Genomic DNA, 16,375 nt, shown 5'->3' with positions numbered 1-16,375 from the left:
GTTTCTGACTAAATTTCCTATTCAAAGGATCTTCCATTATGTTCAGATTTTGAAGTCAAACTAACTGTTTGTATCTTCAATGTAAACATTATAATACAGAGGATAACTGACCACCTACTGATTTAATAAACAACATCCTTACAATGCATGCCTGGCTATAGCAGTTATTATATGTCAGGGATCACAAATACTGGTCAATTATTTTACCAGAATAACCACCACTATAGTAACAATGCAACCCTGGAAAGCTAAGGAAAACATCTGTAGAACTGGCTGTTTCCTTTCAGTTAAATGAGGTACATGTGCTTCTACCAAGAAACAAAATCTGGGTGTATTCTACAGGTTTATAATCTCAGCAACCAGAAGAGTGACACAGATGAGTGGAAGCTCCAGGCTGCCTGGACTATACAGTGAAGCCTACCTCATTGCCAGAGGTTGGGGGGGGCTATGCCAACTGTGTGTGTGTGTGTGTGTGTGTGTGTGTGTGTGTGTGTACACATATATACATATGTATATGTGTGTGTATATGTATATATATATAAAAAACCAAGCTGGCCTAAGAGTGGAAACTCACATAGATCTATCCATCTGTCTCTGACTACCAACTGCTGGATTAAATGCATGTGGCACTGCCCTTGCTCAAATGTAGCCATTAGGCACCTCACTTTCCATGTAGCTCCCTTAGTAAAGGGAGCAGGGGTGTCTTGAACATGGACTCTGTGGTCTGCTCTTTGATCACTTCCCCTTGGCAGGGTGGCCTTACCAGGACACAGAGGAAGAGGACTCAGGCAATCCTACTAAGACTTGATAGGCTGGGGGCAGTTGGTAGGGGAGGAGGGCTCCCCCTTTCTGAGGACTAGGAGAGGGGGGAGAGAGAGAGAGGGTAGGACCAGGACAAGGGAGGGAGCTATGATTGGTATATAAAAAATAAAAAGTGCAGGCACAACCGCAATACTCACTAAACAAATAAATAAAATGCACGTGTCACCATGCCCCGCTCAACGATTTCATCAGCAAAGCCACAAAGGACAAACTAAACACACCTGTTTTTAACACTTCTACTCATACCTTAAGGTCATCACATTCCATATCTTCTCTGGGTTTACTCCACTGCTTTAAGTATTCCATATATTTTCGCTTTTCTTCACGTAATTTCTCTCTTTCCTAAAAAGAAAGGTAAATAAAAATCATTGGAAGAGATTAGTCAATATCAACATCGCCCCAGAATTGTTAGTAAACACTGGAGCTGAGCAGCTCAACTAGGCGAGTGCTGGCTCAATAGTCAAGAATCCTGGGCTTGATCCTCAACACCATAGAAACTGAGGCTTGGGGACAGCACTTGTAACCCCAGTACCTGCCAGGTGCTGGCAACAAGTCAGGATCATCCTTGGCTACAGAGCAAATGCGGGGCCAGCCTAGGTTAGTTACATGAGATCCTGTCTCAGCTAAAACTGAACAAAAATCCCCTGCAAGTGGCGCTCCATGCAGATGGTTGAGAGCGCCCATGTGGGTGCTGGGAGGGTGAGTGGCTAGTATCCCCATTCCCTGAACCATTTCTCAAGCCCTGTTTTTGTTTTGATTTTTTAAGGCCAAGAATGGAGATGGAAAATAAATGAATTCAAGTGTTATTTTTTTATTTACTGGTGTGTATGGTGTATGTATGTGGGAGGGAGGCAGAAACCACTATCACTGTCTTCCTCTCTTCTCTCCTCCTGGTCTTACCCTCCCAGCCTCCACCTTGCAATTAAAAAAAAAATGTGTATGTGTCTGCTTATCTGTCTATATCATATGTGTGAGGTGCCCACAGAATAGCACAGCAGATACCCCAGAACTGGCATTACAGTTGTGAGTAGCCCAATGTGGGTGATAGGAACAGAGCTTAAGTCCTCCGTGAAAACAGCAAGTGTTCTGGGCACTCAGCACTGGGCGTGGGAGGTGGGCCGCAGAGGCAGGCAGGTAGGTCTCTGTGAGTTTGAGGCCAGCCTGGGCTACAGAGTGAGTTCCAGGACAACCAGGGCTACACAGAGAAACCCTGTCTCAATCTTAAGTACGGGGCTGGAGAGATGGTTCAGAGTTAAGAGCACTGGCTGCTCTTCCAGAGGACCCGGGTTCAATTCCCGGCACCCACATGGCAGCTCACAACTGTGTGTAGCTCTAGTCCCAGGGGATCCAACACCCTATCACAGGCATACATACAGGCATACATACAGGCAAAACACCAGTGCACATAAAATGAAAATATGTCACTTAAAAAAAAAGAAAGAAAAGCAAGTGCTCTTAACTACTGATCCATCTCTCCAGCCTACTGACTTAAATTTTTTATTTATTTAATGTGTATGGATGTTTTGCCTGTATATATGTCCGTGAACCACATACATGCCTGATGCCTGTGGCAGCCAGAAGAGGATGACAGATGCCCTGGAGCTGGAGTTACAGATGGTTGTGAGCTGCCATGTTGGTGCTGGGAACTGAACTCAGGCGCAATGGAAGTGTAGCTAGTGCTCTTAACTATTGAGCCTGCATTTTAAATTCTGAGTAAAGTGTAAAAACACCAAATACATTGAACCTTAAAATAGTGATACTAATTTTTTCAGTGTTTTATATGCAGACTCAGAAATATGAATGAAAATATAAAAGCACTTAATTTAAAGAATTAGCCATGAATTTAAATATGTACATTTATATTATATGTAAGAATTAGAGCTAATATATATCCAAATGAGTACCTTTTCTCTTTCTATTTTAAGTCTCTCTTTTTCTTCTTTTTTCTTTAGTCGCTCTTCTTCTACAATTTTCTTCAGTTCTTCCCTCTTTTTCTCTCTATCTTCCTTTTCTTTCTTTCTTGCTTCCAAAGCATCTGCTTTTTCTCGTTTTAGTTTAGCCTTTTCAAAAGCTGTGAGGAAGGTCAAATTTAAAACTATATACAGACAAAGACAGACATTTAGCTTTTTTTTTTAATCTAACAAAAGTGGCTCTAAAAATAGTCAAGTTAAATTATCAGAGACTCACAAATTCTTGAGGAGCTAGCAGGTAACTGATTAAATAGTAAGCTACAAACATATACTGTCTTTGAGAGTGAAGATACTAGAACATATACAAAAAATGACAAGGAATCTACTTGTTGAGATATGGAATCACTTCTGGGCAGTGGTGGCACATGCCTTTAATTCTAGCACTCAGGAGGAAGAGGCAGGAAGACAGATCTCTGTGAGTTTGAGGCCAGCCTTGTATACAGAGAGTTCCACAGACTACACGGAGAAACCATCTCAAGGGGGGAAAATATGGAATCACACCCTCCCAACCCAAATGTATTAATCTAGAATCCACATGCAAACTAGATACAGATGCTTCAAACCGGGAGGCAGTGTCAGTGAAGGCCATGGAGTACAGACACATTGGTCTGCAACCCTGAATACAGCTTCAACCCAGTCTAGCATTAGCAAGTCTAGTAGGGAATGATACACTTGGAAGAGATGAATAAGTCTCATTTAGAAAAAAATGGGCCTTTTGGCCTAGGCAGCTGTCTTCAGTAACTCGCTAAAATGACAAACACAAAGGGAAAGAGGAGGGGCACTCGCTGTACGTTCTCCAGGCCTTTTAGGAAACATGGAGTTGTTCCTTTGGCCACACACATATGAATCTATAGAAAAGGTAATACTGTAGACATCAAGGGAATGGGCACTGTTCAAAAAGGGATGCTCCGTAATTACCACAGCAAAACCGGAAGAGTCTACAACGTCACCCAGCACGCTGTGGGCATCACTGTGAACCAGCAGGTTAGGGCAAGATTCTTGCCAAGAGCATCAATGTGCACGTTGACCACATCAAGCACTCTAAGAGCAGGAACTGCTTCCTGAAGCGTGTGAAGGAGAACAGCCAGAAGGAGGAGGAAGCCAAGGAGAAGAGCACCTGGGTCCAGCTGAAGCTCCAGCCTGTGCCACCCAGAGAAGCACTTTGTGAGGACTAAGGGGGAGGAGCCTGAGCTGCTGGAGCCCATTCTGCACAAACTCATGGCCTAATGTACGGAAAGAAATAAAGGACCTGGACTGTAAAGTGGTTTTATTAGAAGAAGGAAGAGGAGGAGGAGGAGGAAGAGGAAGAAAAAGAAAAGAAAAAGGCAGTTACCTAGGAGGAGAGGGTTTACAATTAAAAAATAGATATGTAACTCCAAAATATTCCTCATTCGGGCCCACAGAACTATTCATTCTTATCCTTAACAGTGCTGTGTTTGGAGAGAACGTGAACACTCACCTAGTGCCTTCATTTCTTCTTGTTTCAAAAGCTTGTCTCTTTCTTTAATAGCTTTGCTCCGATATCCTGCAGGAGTCAGTTTATTAGCAACGCTGTCTTCCTAAAAATTAAGCCAAGAAACCAAAGTGGTAAATCACGAACTATATAAACTGATGATCTGCCAAATTCTCCTAGCAAGGAAAAAGAAAACATTAAACTCTCCCCACCAGGACTGCAGGGATATAGCTCAGTGGTAGAGTGCGTGCCCAGCATGTAAGCATCCCAAAGCCCTGAGTTCACATGCCCAGCACGGCAAAAGACAACAAAACACAGAACAATTACGCCTTTTCGTAAATACTAAAATGAGTTCTGGTTCTAAAGTATAAATGTATAATTAGTAATCCTAATCACAGTGATGTGTAGGACATGAATCAGTCCCAACATTTATATAAATTAGAAAAACATCCAACACTTTGGTAATATATCAAGAGCCATAAAAAGTATATATTAGAAAAATAATAAATTCAAAATTACTTCGTAAACAGATGATGTGAACATCAAATATAAAAGACATGTTAGAAGGATTTTTTTTTGTCAAATTTTTATTCTATTTTGGAATCCTATTCTTGCTATGTAGTTCCTTGCCTGGCCTAGAACTTTCTATATAGACCAGGCTTGCCTCAGAGTTGCTGTGACCATCTGCCTTGTACCACAGCTGGCTCTTTAATAAGCATTTATTACTTCATACTGTAATATAACAAAAAATACAATTCATTTTAATATTTAAGTACCTGCTAAGCAGTAGGCCAGTGCTAAATCACGGTGATAAACGAGGCAGACTTAGTCCCTTCCCTCATGGATAGTTTATCAGAGATGTCAGGTCTTAGTAAGTAATAAGTAACATATGAGAATAGTTTAACAGCTAAAGTTCAATATTCTAAGTAAACAGTTTCAAATATCAAAATTTGGCTAAATTCTGAAGTGGAAATTACAAACATCTGAAAAAGATAATTACAACTGAACAACAGCTGGGAAATAAAAGTTATTAATTGGGTCACTATGTTGAAGGTTATGTGAAAGAAGAAAACCTTTCATCCACAGCGCCTGGAGCGAGCATAGCCTAGTGGCACGGGTGTGGTAACAAGGAAGGAACAACAGATCGTGTCTACTGAAGGCTTTCCAGCAAGGAAGAAAGAGTATCTGTTCTGCTTAACAACACAAGCAACTCTTTCAGTGAACATCTCACAAGAGCCTGGAAATGACTAAGACTCTTCGCTAACTCTAACCCTCCTGACTGTTCCTAGGAGCAGTGGAAGCTGCTTGCGCATCGTTACAGTCGTCAGCAACCTCTAGTCAGCAGGAAAGTGCAAATGAGCACACACAGGACAAGGGTAAGAGTCCAGGATCAGAAGAATCCAAATGTTATTTGCAGTTCTGAGACCAGCGTAGATTATTAGCCTGCCTATTTCCAGATGCTTCCACAGTGCCTGGGTTGGGGAATGACAATGATCTGATGGAGGAAAACTCTTTACTGCTAAAAGAAATAAAGGTAAATTGGGAAGCAGGCACAGAATTGCCATATATTTTATTGCACACTGCCCTTCTCAATTTACCTTGCATTTAGGTCTCTCATTACATACCCTGAATCAGCAGTAGATTGTTCTTTGCTTGGCTACCACTTTATGATTAAAGTCTATTTTTAGTAACTATATAAGCAAATTGGAAATTATTAGAGAAAGAATATTAGATCCATTTGATTGACAAATTGCAGCCTCTAGATCTCTCTGCGAATTAATGAAGAGTCCAGCCTGATCTAAAGACGGCCACCTTGGGTTTAGATTTCCACTATCTCAGAAATGTGCTTACCCCTCCTAGTTGAGAAAGTCCCCAACTATTGTTAGCTCACTCAGAAAACCGCGCCTTCCTCCCCCCCACCACACCCTTTCTCCTGCCCCGCGCCATTACTTAGCCGATCGTTTTAAAGGTCAACTAACCAATCATGTTTGTACTAATCATCCCCTGCTAGTTCTGCTTCTGTGAGGGTGTAAAATGCCCATGCGTCTGCTCTTCTGAGCTTGGTGGACCCCGGCGCGTCAGCCCAATACATTCCTTTGCTTTTGCATCGACTCTGGACTCGGGCTCTCAATCGGGCTTCCAGGAGTAGACTCAGGCGATCGGAGTCTAGCATTTACAGTTCTGCCATGCCACATGCACTATGAACACTGCAGACCAATGCCGTCCCTTATAACCATGTTCCTGCCTCAAGTACCCTTTTGCCCTATTCTGCTCTATTAGCCACTGTTTTATTGCTGTTAAGAGACTCCATGACCAAAACAACTATTACAGGAGAAAGCACCGGGTTGGGGGCTGGCTTACAGCTGCAGAGTGTTGACCCATGATCATCATGGCGGCATGCAGGCCGACCTAAGCAGTAGCTAAGAGCTCCATCCTCATCCACAGGTACAAAGAGACACACTGGGCCTGCTGTGGGCTTTTGAAACCTCAAAGCCCACTCCTTGATGACTAAGCATTCAAATGTATGATCCTGGGGGGGCTAGTCTTATTTAAACCACCAACTCTTCTGTTTAATTTAGGCCTTTCTTAAAGTCCTCTAGTCAGAACTGCTCTAGATACTCCAGGATTATTGCTTATTCCCTGAGCTTTTCATCCTACTTTTCTCTAGTAATTGCCAGTATGCGTGTTCCTACCTTAGTATAAAATCTGTCTCCTGAGAATGTTTAACCCACACTGGAAATTTCATAAATCTTAATGCTGAGCAGATGTCAGGTGAGCACACACTCAAAATTGTCTTAACATGAAGTAACGGGTTTTCTTCTTACAGGGTATAGGAATGACAGTAACCAAACATTTCCTTGATTGCAAATTCTGCTTTATTAACAGCTAAAGAATAGTTTAGCTCTTTACCTACCTGACCAAGAGATAATCGTTTGGGAGGTCTTCCCCTTCGTCTGTTAGCAGGACTGAAGATAAATGTAGGTGGATGATCAGGGAAGAAATAAGAAAAATCTTGCTCTGCTATGTTATATGTTGAAAGAGATGATGCCTTAATTAAAAACACACAGGGTATAGTGACAACATATTAGTGGACCATGTACAATATGTTCAAATGTCATATGACCACTATTAATGCTCTTAAAGTTGGTTTATATGATCCCTTTCTACATTAAATAACTCATCAGAAAGATACCAGATAGAAAATAGTTAAAGTTTACCATGGCACAGGCCTGTAATCCCAGCATTTGCAAGGCAGGGGAAGAGGATCAGGGGCTCAAGGTCATTCTCGGCTGTGCAGTAACTTTAAGGTTGGCTTATATGAGACTCAACCTAACAAAACCGAACAAGCTTACCACAAAATACCAACAATATTTCTATAGATTCTTGAATACTAAAAGTTATTTCAATGTAATGGTCTTCAGATTTTTATTTTTAATATTGGTGTGTATGTGGATATGTGCCCACACATATGAGGGCAAGCAGTGGAGTTTAATATAGGCAGTTGTGGATCAAATTCAGGTCCTCAGGCTACAGAGATGGCTCAGAGAGGTTAAGTGCACTAGCTGTTCTTCCAGAGGTCCTGAGTTCAATTCCCAGCTACCACATGGTGGCTCATAACCATCTATAATGAGATCTGGTGTCCTTTTCTGGCATGCAGGCATGCAGGCAGAACATTGTATATATAATACATAAATAAATCTTTTCCTTTTAAAATCAGGTCCTCTGCAATAGCAATAATTAGCTCTCCCCACCCCCCACCCCCAGGACAGGGTTTCTCTGTATAACCCTGGCTGTCCTGGACTTGCTTTGTAGACCAGGCTGGCCTTGCACTCAAAGCAATCTTCCTGCCTCTGCCTCCAGAGTGCTGAGATGACAGGCATTGTACCTCTGCACCGGCTACTAATTAGCTCTTAACAATGAACCATCTCTACGGATACATACTCTGTTTTGTTTTGACCAATTTTGTCTACATTTTTCCAGGTAAATATATTTTTTAATTTTATTTTGTTTTATAAATAGAAACTTACTATGTAGCTCTAACTAGCTTTAGACTTGCTATTTAGACTAGGTTGATTTTGAATTCAGGAATTAGCCTGCCTCTGCCTCCTCAGTGCTGGAGTTATAGGTATGTACAACTGGCTTGAAAATATTCAGGTCATACACTTGACATTAAAAAAAAAAAAATAATCCAGCCAGCATGGTGGGGCATGGCTTTAATCATAGCATTTGGGAAGCAGAGGCAGGCAGATCACTGTGAGTTCAAGGACAGCCTGGTCTACAAAGTCCAGGATAGCCAAGGCTACACAGAGAAACCCTGTCTTGAAAAACAAACAAACAAACAAACAAACAAACAAATCCATATTTTGTTTTACTCGGCATATAATAATTGCATATTACTTATAAACAGAATATAATATTTTAGTTCTACAAAAAATCTTTCTCCTTTGTTTTGTTTTTTAAAAATAGTCTCTCTGTGAAGTCCAGGCTAATATCACACATGCAACTTTGTATATTTACTCAGAAAAGGCAAAAATAGTTTTTATACTGTAATAATGCTTTCAAGTTTTTACATAGCAAACATTAAATTTTAACCATATCAATTTGCCCAGTTTCCCACTTACTTATATATTCTAATAAATTTGGATTCTTTATTGTACCCACTGCAGGTATTTTCCATCCAGTGCTTGCCCTTGATGGCATTTTTAACCTGTGTTTCCACTGCCAAAGCAGTTTCTCCTTGGCATTGGCTGCTGCTCTCCGCAGCTCTTTAGCACACAGAAGCTCAGCACTTGTTTCATTTCATGTGCACATGCACTTAGCACTATTTCTTCAAATGGCTAGCCATATACCCTAACTTTATTCTAACAAATAATTTGTTTTGTTCCTAAATATCTGAAATATCAATTTTTATATATGTCTTTTTCTTTTCCTTTCTTTTCTTGTGTGGTGTAAAACACGAAACACACATCTTAAGCACTTATAGCTGGTTTAGGTGAATGTTTCTCATCTGTCCTTGAGTACTGAGGTGTGCCCACCCATGCATGTGTGGGCCAGGGACTGACAATGGGTGCCTTCCTCTGTCATTGTCCATCCTAGTTTTAAGACAGAGCCTTTGCTGAACCCCACGCTTGCCCTTCCAGTGAGGTCAGGGAGCCAGTGAGTCTCTGAGATCCTGCTTTACCCCCAGAACTGGGCTTAGGGATGCACGCCGCCACACCAAGTTTTTCCAGAGTTGCTGGATGTCTGAACTCAGGTGCTTATGTTTGCACAGCAGCGCTTTACTCACTGAGCCGTCACCGCAGCTCTACCTCCTGTACACACATGCTTCTTTATATAGAACCTCAGTGTGTCTCAGACTGGCCTCAAAATGGCAATCCTCCTTTCTTCTGTCTCTTCAAGTGTTGGGATTACAGGCATATACTACCGTGTCTGGTTCTCTATTTTTTTTTTATGCTTCTTTATTCTAATATTGATTTAAATAGTTCACATTAAAAACTAATTATATCATTTTGACTTTTTATTTAATACACAATGGAAGATCTTTAAAAGTTGATTTAAGAATTCAGAGATGCCAGGCGTGATGGCACATGTCTTTAATCCCAGCACTTGGGAGGCAGAGGCAGGTGGATCTCTGAGTTTGAGGCTAGTCTGGTCTACAAAGTGAGTCCAGGGCAGTCAAGGCTACACAGAGAAACCCTGTCTTGAAAATTAAAAACAAAAAATAAAACCCCAAACAAAACAAAACCAAAAGTTGATTTGTAGGACTAAGGATGTAGTCCAGTTGCTAAAGTGCTTGCTTAGCATGAGTGAAGCCCTAAATTTAATCCTAGTCCCATATACAGATACACGACTATAATACAGCACTTAGGAGGAGGCAGGAGGATCAGCTTAGTATTTGGTCTAGGATGCCTTTGCTTAGTTCTCTTACTTGAGCAGTTAATTAACATTATTCTGAGTCCATCTGTTATCTGAAAGACAGATTCACGATGTCAGAAAACAGTTAAGTTACTACACAACTTTCCAAGTTCTGCATATGTTTTCATGTGCCTTGGCTGATTTTCTATTGAACAGAAAGTGGTAGTAGCTGTGCCACCTAGTAGTCCTAAAACAGTACCTAATTCAACAAGAATACTTTTAAGGTACTAAAAATTAGCTCCCCAGATAAAATGAGAGCTATTTAAGCCATCTTTGAAATATCGTTTTATCACTAAATTTATAACACTAAACATTTGTTATTTAAGTAATTCCACTGTTCTCATTACCTTAATTTTAATGACTCCATCTTGTGTTTCACAGTGCTGCTTCAGAAAAAGCTTTAGTTTATCACGAGAAAAGATGTGTTTTCTCCGGCTGATGTTGGGGGAAGAGGGTCATATTAGTACTAGCATTTAACCAGAACTCCATAATTGCTATACATTTAAAATGTGACTTTTAAGGCCAGGAAAGGACTTACATAGTGGAGAATATATATTCATCCTCCAAAGATACTTAGTAGACCTCCTTAGCAACTCTACACAGAGGGTTTATGCCAGAACTTAGAAAAATCTGAGTGGATCAACTATAAAAAGCCTATTACAAAACACCATATGTATTTATTGGTTAGAAACAACAAAGAAATAGAGTAAATAGGAAAATTGTTTATTAAAATAAAAATAACTAGCTATGACATAGCATCAACTAACCACTAGTTCACATGGGTATCATAAGCAAAATTGAACAGAGATCTTAGCAAATTTTAAATTGTATTTAATGCCATACAATAGTCAACAAATGAGATAAAAGTTTAAGAGAGTGAAAATTAAATTTCAAATATGCAATTCTATTTTTCCCTTTGATTTTCCTCAAAAGCAACAATAGCAGCAATGGACACCATATCCAATAAAACCAACCAAAACAGCTGGAAACAAACCCAGCACAACAATCCTGGTAAAATGTAAATGTTTTAATTAAATTTAGTGCAAGTACTTCAAACAAAAGTAGGAAGTTTCCTAGTCAATCAACCTTACTGGAGGCATTAAGCAGTGTCCCTTCTCAAACTTTCCTGGCGTTTATAGGTTTTTGCTCGGCTGCTGCCCAGGACTGTGGAGCAGCTGGCAAACAGAAGGTAATAGCTTGCTGACAATGAACAAATTGATTCTTGAAGTCTGCATTGTGTGATGTATTTTATAAATGTATTTTATAAATACATTAAAAAGTCAGTTCTTCATTTTCACTAGTTAAATAAGGGCTCAAAAGCCATAAGTGGCAATTAGCTATCATTGGTCAGTACATAGGACATTTGCATTAACAGGGAAGTTCTACTTGTTATGACTTCTCTAGTGTAGCAAGTCTCTTACAGGAATATTGCTATCATTCAATGAACAAGACAGTACTTTTGAGCTGGGCTGTAAGTTAAAGGCTGGAGAGAAGGCTCAGTGGTTCCTAGCACCCACATGACAGCCCACTACTGTCACTACATTTCCAGGAGATCGAATGCCCTCTGTCTCTGCCCTCTGTAGGGACTAGGCATGTCATGCTGGTAAAACACACATACACCTAAAATAAAAAAATAAAATAAATTGAAAAAGTAAAAACTCTATTTTGAAGAGCTGTACATTATCTCACTGCTTTATTATCAAGCATAACTTTCTTATTCTGTAATTCTTTAGCTCATCAATGAAAAAGAGGAAAATGAGCCAATGAGGGTGTAGCCAAAGTCTAGTACTATTATATAAAGTAGAAACCAAAAAGTAAATAGAAAAATGAATATTATTAAATAGGAAACAAAACAGTAACTGCTGTACTTTGAACTAAAGACAAAGGAGAAGAAAGAAGTCAACTGTGAGTAAGGGAATGCCTGTGGCCTCCACCGCCCAGGCACGAACCCATACACCTGATTAGATCACAGTTCCTCAGGGACATAAAGTTCAATACAGTAAAATGAACTGTCATGGAGGCATGCGCCACCTGTTGACACTGCTACACAACACTGACAGCTACAGAGTTCGCCCTACAGAACCATACAACTGGGCTCTAAAATAAATACATTTTAAATTAAAAATAACATTTTAAGTGAGTTTATGATTTTGTATTGGGCTAAATGCTGGGATGCTAATGGCCCACTGGCCGCAGGCTGGACTTGCCTGCAGTAGATCTTAAACTATAGATCTTAAACCAAAGAAGTCAATCACACACCTCATATAACTACAGAAGGTGATGTATCCGGGCTGGTGACACGGGTCAGCAGGTTCAGCCTACTAACCTAACTTCTATCCCTGGAATTCAACATGGCAGAAGACGTGACTCCAAAAAGTAGTCCTCTGATCTCCATGTGTTACTTGGCATGTGTGTAGCATACATCCACATATACACACAAACTTTAAAAGTTTTTTGTTTTTGATTTTAAAGAAAGTGGTATCTCAAGCTGGATGTGGTGGCGCACATATTTAATCCCAGCACTCAGGAGGCAGAGGTAGGTGAATCTTTGTGAGTTTCGGGCCTGGGCTACACAGCCAGGGCTGTTATACAGAGAAACACTGTCTTGAACTGCATCACCACCACCCAAAAAAAACAGAAAGTGGTATCTCAGGATTTACCTAATATATCACTTTTCTTAGATTACCTGAATAAAGTACAAGGCAGAAAGAATGAAAGAACAATTAAAAATCATTTTACAGCAAATGTCAAATACTGAGTTTTACCTGATTTGTGTTGCTTTGACGATGGCAGATTCATACATTTCCTTTTTAGTGGGCTGCACCCTGTACCTGAATAATAAGGGATCAACTGTATCTTTTTTCTTCCTAAAAAGAAGAGGAGAGAGCCAAATCAGCTAATTATTTGAAAACATGGGATTCTTTTTTTTTTTTTTAATGTCCATTGGTGCTTTGCCTCCATATATGTCTGTGTAAGAGTGTTAAGATATCTTGGAACAGGAGTTACAGACAGCTGTGAGCTGCCATGTGGGTGCTGAGAACTGAACCCTGGTCCTCTGCAAGAACAGTCAGTGCTCTTAACCACTGAGCCTTTGCAGCCCTCAAAACATGATGTTCTTAAACTTCCATTTCCTTGTACATTGTAGTAATAGAATCTTTGGGTTTTTTTTTTCTTTTGAAACAGGGTTTCACTATGTAGCTCTAGCTAGCCTTGACCTCAGAGAACAGCCTGCCTCCACCTCCTAAGAACTAGGATTGAAGGTGTACTCTACTAAACCAGCTACAATACAATCTTATGTGGTTTTATTTTAAGTAAGATTTGTATAAGTTAGATATCCTTTCCACTATATTAGCCAAAACACTACACAGCATAATTTAATCTTAGGTAGGGATTTTAATTATTCATTCAATAAAATTTCCTTGCATGAATAAAGTAGCTGGAAAAGAATTAGTACTTAGTACTGTTTAGGTTAGTTTTTTGATTTATGGTTTTGTGTGTGTGTGTGTGTGTGTGTGTGTGTGTGTGTGTGTGTGTGTGTACAGGCGCGCTCTTTGTTTTGTTTTGTTTGAGACAGGGTTTCAGATAATGTGGCTCATTACATGGCTGAGGGCAACTTAACTCCTTCCCTCCTACCTTCCCCTATCCAATGCAGTATTATAGGCATGGGCCACCACTCCTAGTTTCTGTTTAGTTGGAGAACTGAGCACATCTTGATGCATGCTGGGTTAAGTACTCTACCAACTGAGCAGTTCCCAGCTCCTATGTCAGAAAAACTGGGAGAGGAGAAAAAAAAGGAAAGAAAGAAAGAAAGAAAGAAAGAAAGAAAGAAAGAAAGAAAGAAAAAGCTGGCATAGTGGCACATTATCTGTAATCCCAGCACTTGGGAAATAGAGGTATGAGAATCAGAAATTCAATGGCATCCTAAACTACACAGAAAGTTGCAAGCTAACTTGGGTATCTCAAAAAGCAAAAACAAATGCAGTTATTGGGAAATATTCTGTGAACTGACAAGGGCAGATTGGTTTCTATTTGCACAGTAACATGCTAACACCAAATATACTTTATAGTGTTAATTAAATCACTGCTCCAGTCAGCCCGCTCTATCAGGGTGCACGCCTGTAAGTGCAGCACTTGGGAGGCTGAGGCAGATGGAGCTCTGAATTTGAGGCCAATATAAGAAGCTCTGAGTTGCATAGTGAGGGCCTGTCTCAAAAAAAAAAAAAAAAAAAAAGTCTTTGGGGAGAAAATGCTCATCTGTACCAAGACAAGTTTTTCTCTGTCACTATTCTCTAAACAGTACAGTATAATGCCTATTTAACAGCATTTGCATTGTATCTGAAATTATAAGTAGTCTATGGGTGAGTTAAGTATGCATGTATATGCAAACACTGTGCCACTTCTCTAAGGAGATTGACTGAGCATCTGCAACTTCTTTCTTTGAGGAAAAGGGTAGTAGTGAGTTCCTGGAAGAAATTTTCCATAGGTACTGGGACAGTTTTTCCTATTTACTCACAACAAAACGTTATTTTATATGAATGTTTCTCCCTCTCACATATACATTCTGTCAAGCAATTTATTTATATTTTATAAAGGGTAAAAAATAAAAAAGAATTTTTATTAGAAATGACAAAAAGCACTGTATTTTCAAATTAAAAGTTTCTTTTCAGCAGTTATCAAGTTATGTTCACTACAACTCTTCTGCAATGAGAACCCGTAAGTTATTATTCTTTAGACATAGATAGCTACTTACATCGATAAACACATACATCTACTATATTTACTGTCTACCTCAACTTACATGTTAAACTTTCATTCATAGAACTACAAATAACAATTAGGACCACTTCTTTAAAATTATCTCTGTTGAGGGCCCAGGGGTCCCGCTCAAACTAAGGCACCAGCCAAGGACAATACAGGCGGTAAACCTTAAACCCCTACCCAGATCTAGCCAATGGACAGAACATTCTCCACAGTAGAGTGGAGAGTGGGATATTACTTTCTCACATACTCTGGTGCCTCACCTTTGACCATGTCCCCTGGAGGGAGAGACCTGGTGGCACTCAGAGGAAGGACAGCAGGTTACCAAGAAGAGACTTGATACCCTATGAGCATATACAGGGGGAGGTAATCCCCCTCAGGAACAGTCATAGGGGAGGGGAATAAGGGGAAAATGGGAGGGAGGGAAGAATGGGAGGATACAAGGGATGGGATAACCATTGAGATGTAACAAGAATAAATTAATAAAGGAGAAAAAATAGAGAAAAAAAATTATCTGTTGAGATGGCCAAACAGGAAAGAACCTACTCCTGCAAGTTGTACTCTGATTTTACACAACACACACACACACACACACACACACACACACACACACACACACACAAATGAAAAAGACCTCATCATCTTAACGGTCCAATTATCAAGACAGCCAGATTATATTATATAAAAGGAGCTCAATGAATGTGAAAGTTTTAAATAAGTTAGGCATGGTGGAGATTATGTGTAACTCCACAGGAGGCAGGGGCATGAGGATGGCAAGTCTAGACCCAGATTGAGTTGGTAAGTTTGAGGTAGCTTGGGCTAACATAGCAAGATCCTCTTATCTCAAGGAAAGAAAAAATATATATGTAATTTGTACAGCAATATATTTGTATATTAATAAATATGTATTGTATTTTCACTCAGGTTTCTGAAATAATTACCCTTTTTATGTGCTCCTGTAATCACCACTAGGGCAGGAAATATTATTAAAAATATACTCTAGCTGGCCAAGGTGGTGCACGCCTTTAATCCCAGCACTCAGGAGGCAGAGGCAGGCGGATCGCTGTGAGTTCCAGGCCAGCCTGGTCTACAAAGTGAGTCCAGGATAGCCAGGGCTACACAGAGAAACCCTGTCTCGAAAAATCAAAAGGCTTTAGGACTGGAGAGATGGCTCAGCAACTATGAGCACTGAGTGCTCTTTTGGAGATCCACTCCCCACAGCCACCTATAATGTGAACTGAGGCCCTCTTCTGGCCTGCAGGGGTACAAGCAGGCAGAGCACTGTTTACATAATAAATCTTTAACTGCCCCCCCAATACACACACACACACACACACACACACACACACACACACACACACACACACACCTCCCCCTCCCTCTCATTATAGATGGTTGTGAGCCACCGTGTGGTTGCTGGGGACTGAACTCAGAACTCTTTGAAGAACAGCCAGTG

At 40.2% G+C, this 16,375-nt stretch overlaps 1 protein-coding gene and 1 pseudogene across 11 annotated transcripts in view; one reads left to right on the top strand and one right to left on the bottom strand.

The window, feature by feature from the left end:
- Positions 1 to 16,375, bottom strand: part of BAZ1A (bromodomain adjacent to zinc finger domain 1A) — a 116,065-nt gene that overhangs the window by 32,987 nt on the left and 66,703 nt on the right. For all 10 annotated transcript variants that reach the window (XM_084792349.1, XM_084792350.1, XM_084792346.1 and 7 more), the window contains 6 exons: positions 12,927 to 13,028; positions 10,509 to 10,596; positions 7,160 to 7,294; positions 4,252 to 4,351; positions 2,727 to 2,893; positions 1,069 to 1,164 (listed from right to left, as the gene is read on the bottom strand). In XM_084792349.1, coding sequence (XP_084648475.1) covers positions 1,069 to 1,164; positions 2,727 to 2,893; positions 4,252 to 4,351; positions 7,160 to 7,294; positions 10,509 to 10,596; positions 12,927 to 13,028 — 688 coding nt within the window. The remainder of the gene's footprint in view (positions 1 to 1,068; positions 1,165 to 2,726; positions 2,894 to 4,251; positions 4,352 to 7,159; positions 7,295 to 10,508; positions 10,597 to 12,926; positions 13,029 to 16,375) is intronic.
- On the top strand, positions 3,384 to 4,244 carry LOC311603325 (large ribosomal subunit protein eL21-like; annotated as a pseudogene). The gene has a single exon. The product of its transcript is annotated as a large ribosomal subunit protein eL21-like (transcript).

This window comes from Acomys minous (assembly GCF_964271855.1).
Source record: "Acomys minous genome assembly, chromosome: 8".
NCBI classification, from domain to species: domain Eukaryota; kingdom Metazoa; phylum Chordata; class Mammalia; order Rodentia; family Muridae; genus Acomys; species Acomys minous.
Note: the sequence above shows the minus strand (reverse complement) of the source record. Positions and strands in the feature narration are given on the sequence as shown.